At 49.2% G+C, this 4,292-nt stretch overlaps 1 protein-coding gene across 1 annotated transcript; it reads left to right on the top strand.

The window, feature by feature from the left end:
* Window positions 1–2,224: 2,224 nt before the first annotated feature.
* Window positions 2,225–3,928, top strand: nsdD (GATA-type sexual development transcription factor NsdD; the record flags this gene model as incomplete). The annotated part of the gene is made up of 3 exons (XM_025582233.1): window positions 2,225–2,256; window positions 2,371–3,634; window positions 3,716–3,928. 3 exons carry the CDS (start codon window positions 2,225–2,227, stop codon window positions 3,926–3,928), a joined length of 1,509 nt encoding a protein of 502 aa, XP_025445766.1.
* Window positions 3,929–4,292: the final 364 nt, after the last annotated feature.

Below are 4,292 nucleotides of genomic sequence, written 5' to 3'. Positions count from 1 at the left end.
AGAAAAAAAAATAGAAATATAGAACGGGTAAGCTATTCCCTGGTCTTCCTCGAGTCCTCGATATCTGATGATTCTGGAGCAAGATATTCGGCGCTTGGAGATGCTGTCAGATTCGCGGATTCAATAATGTAACATGTTTTGAGATAATACAGGATTGTAACGAGGGAAAAACTGGTTGCACTTGTAGATAGTGAGAAGTGGCAGGAGCTAAGCACCAATTGGTACTAGCATGCTAATCTGGAAAGCAATGGTATTGTAGTACGTATCTTGAATACGTAACACGTTCAATTCAGTCTTTTGCAGAATTACTAGAAAATAACCAAAAGGAAAAAAGAAAAGAAAATATTTTTCTCAAGGTCAGGGACAACCCCCCCCCTGGTAAGGCTCCATCGCTCCACTGAGATATCCGCCCATCGCCAACATGATTTCAACCACTCCACACTTTGTGGAAGATCCGCAGTTCGCAGCCCGTAAAGCTTCTGTAATTCGCCGTAACTTTAAAGTGGTCACGACCACCAGCATGATTCGACGATCTCATAGTCCGGTCTGGCTCCTCCACCTGCCTGTCTTTCTTCCATCCATTTTCCCAGGTCTGAGCTCATCTGTCTTGGCCCGATGTACTGACTAGTACGTAGCTCCTGTTTGGATCCTCCCGTATCTCGTGTGTGTGCGGGCCCTGGGTGTTGAAGTTGTATTTCTTTGGTCAAGCATAATTTCAATTTCGATCTCTATTTTCTTTTTTTTTTGTTTTTTCCTTTTTTTTTTCTGTTTTTTTCCCTAAATTCCTTTTCGAAAAAAATATTCACAGAAATAATAATTATAACAATAATAACAATAATCATCATCATGATAATAATAAAAATATTCTTTACCAGTACTAAGTCAGTCAACTACTCTAGTCTTCTGCGGATGCTGCTCCTTCCATCTCCATTGTTATTCTTCCTCTTATGTTCCTACTTACCCTGCTGGTGCTGCCGACTACCCACCTCACCCTCTGTCTCTTTCTCTACACCTACTAATATCTTCTGCGCAAGTCTTCTTTGACTTTCTTCTTTTCCCTTTAATTCTAGCATTCCAATCGTGAGGGAGATTCTCCTTGTTCTTTCGCGAGCCATCCCAGATCTTGTTACTAATCCCTCCATATTTTGCTTCTCTTCCTTCCCCCCCCCTTGACATTTATCAAATCATCCTGTCCCCGCCTTCTTTTTCCTTGGATCTTCCCGGACACGCCCTTGTCATCCCACCTTCATATCTTGTCTGCCTCCGCCGACACTGATCCATTATCCTTCTCTTTCATACTAGCCCGCCCTTGTGCTTTCTATCAATCGATAGTGACAGGAAAGGAAAGGTCGGAGATCCATCAGACAGATTACAAAGACTCCAGGCAGGGAAGGGAACAAGATCAGCCAACGTCTCCCTTTCCACGCGACGCATTCACCTCTATCCCTTGCATTTACTGCGCCTCCGCCGCTCCCGCGAACTCAAACATTGTCAAATCGATCTTTTCAAAGGACTGCACGGAGTACACAAAGCAAAAATCCTGACTGCAGAACCTCAATCTGGAATCCGAGAAGTGCAATCCTTGGCTGGGAGTGCAAGGCCAGTCAGTTAAAACAGGAAGGGTAACTCTGATCTAACCTGTTCATTTGCGCGCTCCGGGTGCGTGTCATATTTTGTTGTCGCCGTCCTATAGTTCTTAGCACTTGACAACCGCGGCTGTCCTAAAGGCGATCGCATTGCCACTAATCCTCACGGAGCCTGTTCCGCACCTTGCGCTGACTTCTAATCGCCGCCCTCTGTCGCCTTTTCCCCTAGCCAGTCCGGCGACCCATCGGGAGTCACTTCCTACAACTTTCGCCCGCTATCCCGCTTTCCACACCTACAACCGCCACCACTCCCGATTACAAACCTGTGGAGCAAGGCGACGTCGTCATTTTTCTCTATATTTGCTTACTCTCGCAATCGTCTACCCGAAGCAAATTCATCGCGGAACCCAGCTCATCTGACGAGCATTCGTCATTGCACTCCGCCCAAGATCTCGTTGCTTGCCTTGGTTTCTTCCGCCTTCGCTGGGCAACCCTCACCGTCTAAATCGCCCCAACAGACTCGCGTGATAGATCACAACTTATAGCGAATCACACACAGGACCGAGAATTAAAGACACAGTGGATGAAACCCTCGTATTCATTCGATTTCCTCTATCTTGTCTTACTCTACTGGCATGATGGGATCATTAGAAGCTGAGCACAGGCACAGGTATGTCTCTTTTTAGACGGGCCCATGGGAGCCCAGCCTGTCAAATGGCAAAACCACTGCATATAGCCAACGTTCGTCGGATAATTTTACTGACAAGTCAACGCCTCAATCTAGGGAGCACCTCCCCGTACTGGGATTTCTCGGAAAAGACGGACCAAACTACAGCGCAAAACATCCTTCCGCCGCCATGGGCCCGACATCTTCCCCGACACCACTTTTAAGTCCAACATCCATGTATCCGTCGCAATCCCTACCCTATTCTTTCTCCACATCCGCCAACACAAGCTCATTGCAAGGCGGATACATATCACCGCCAGATTCGCGGCGCGCATTCGAGGAGGAGAAGGAAAAGCCGCCGCAAAGACAATCGCTTCCGTCGATCCATGAGGCTTTGGGAAACGATAATCCATTGCCCTATCCTGCGCCCACTTCGGCTCCCCCACAACAGGCTCACCATGCACCCCACCCTCCCCCCTTGTCGTCTAACGTTGCCGGGCGACCGGGCATAGAAGGCCCCCCTGGACCACCTAACCCGTTCTCAAACGGCGCCTCGTCCGGCACCTTCATGCGCGAGTCAACGTTTCCCCACCAACCTCAGTTGCAAGCGGAGGCGTCGCGGTCGAGTTTGGCCTCAATCAACACCCAGGACTCCAGAACCACATCTCTACAGTCGCTAAGCTCGGGAAAGTCACCTACGCAGAGTGCGAAGACTGGTCTTACTTCTATATCCGGGTCCCAGACTGGTTCTGGCTATGAGTACAGTGCACCTCCTTCTGCCGGCAGTGTGGCTTCTCCCAACGGATATGGCACTTTCTCGCAATCCTTCCAGTTTCAGTCGCAACCTCCTCCGAATGCGCCATCATACCCATCCACTCCTTATGATACTCGACCTTATGGCGGAACAGGCTGGAAACCAGGAATGCCTGATACCGGCCGTGCTGACGAAATGAAGGGGGTGATTCCATCTCGCCCTCCATTGACTGGGCATCATTACGGTGAACCCGTTAAGCGTCATCTAGACCACTACGACGTCGAGACCTCACTGAATGAGATAGCTGATATTAGCACTCGGACTCTGGACTTTTCGCGTCACTATGCAGCAAGGGCGCATCAAACGCAGCGCTCTGGTCCAGTAACAGGGTCGTTGCCACTTCCGCACGAGATTGAGGAGATGCTCAATCTACAACGTCGCAACCAAGAGGCTTTGCTTCGCATACGAACTGCAGTGCTGAACGAACATGCTTTGGCTGAGCAAATGGCGCAAAGGAAAGTCTTCAAACCGAGTGGTGTTCATGGTGAGGATCACGTGGCAATGTACCAAGAAGATTTCAAGACCAATGGTGGATTCGCGGGACCTGATTCGAAAAAAAGACGAGGGGTATGTTGATTTGTTCACCAATCACCAGCCATGATATCATTTATTTTGCTACCTAGATAGTGCTAACAGTGACATCTGCAGAAGGCTGCTCCCCCTGGGCGTTGCCATAGCTGTAACCGAGCCGAAACACCCGAATGGCGCCGTGGTCCGGACGGAGCGCGAACCCTGTGCAATGCTTGCGGGTTGCACTACGCCAAACTGACGCGCAAGATGGGCGCTAATAAAGCTGCGTCCATGGGTTCAAATCTGAGGCCCAAGACCGCACTCGACACCTCGTCACCAAACAGTCATTGAAGTTCTTATCAGCTCATCTAGCTCGGCGTTGGGACTGGCTTTGAAATTAGAAGCATCAGGCGTTTCGAGCCCCGGTTGCTCTTCTTCATCACATCCTCTTGAATGGTTTTATGTGGACTTTCTGCGGTTCGCTTCCAGGTTGGCTGGTTGCCAAAATGTCCCAGCACAGGGACTTGCTTTGATTTTCTCCGGATGTTTCGTGGATTTACTCTAATACCCCCTGCACGACGAGTTAAAAGGCATTTGGGATAGACTTGTTGCTTTTTGTTCTTGTTTCCTGTTGTTCATATCCTTTCTATTGCGGCTGGTCATAATCTGACGCTACAGGCCTTGCATGTGCTTTGTTTCTGCTTCAGCTCTGTCC

This window comes from Aspergillus brunneoviolaceus (genome assembly GCF_003184695.1).
Source record: "Aspergillus brunneoviolaceus CBS 621.78 unplaced genomic scaffold BO95scaffold_10, whole genome shotgun sequence".
Classification (NCBI taxonomy): Eukaryota; Fungi; Ascomycota; class Eurotiomycetes; order Eurotiales; family Aspergillaceae; genus Aspergillus; species Aspergillus brunneoviolaceus.
This window is presented reverse-complemented; position numbering and strand designations above follow the sequence as displayed.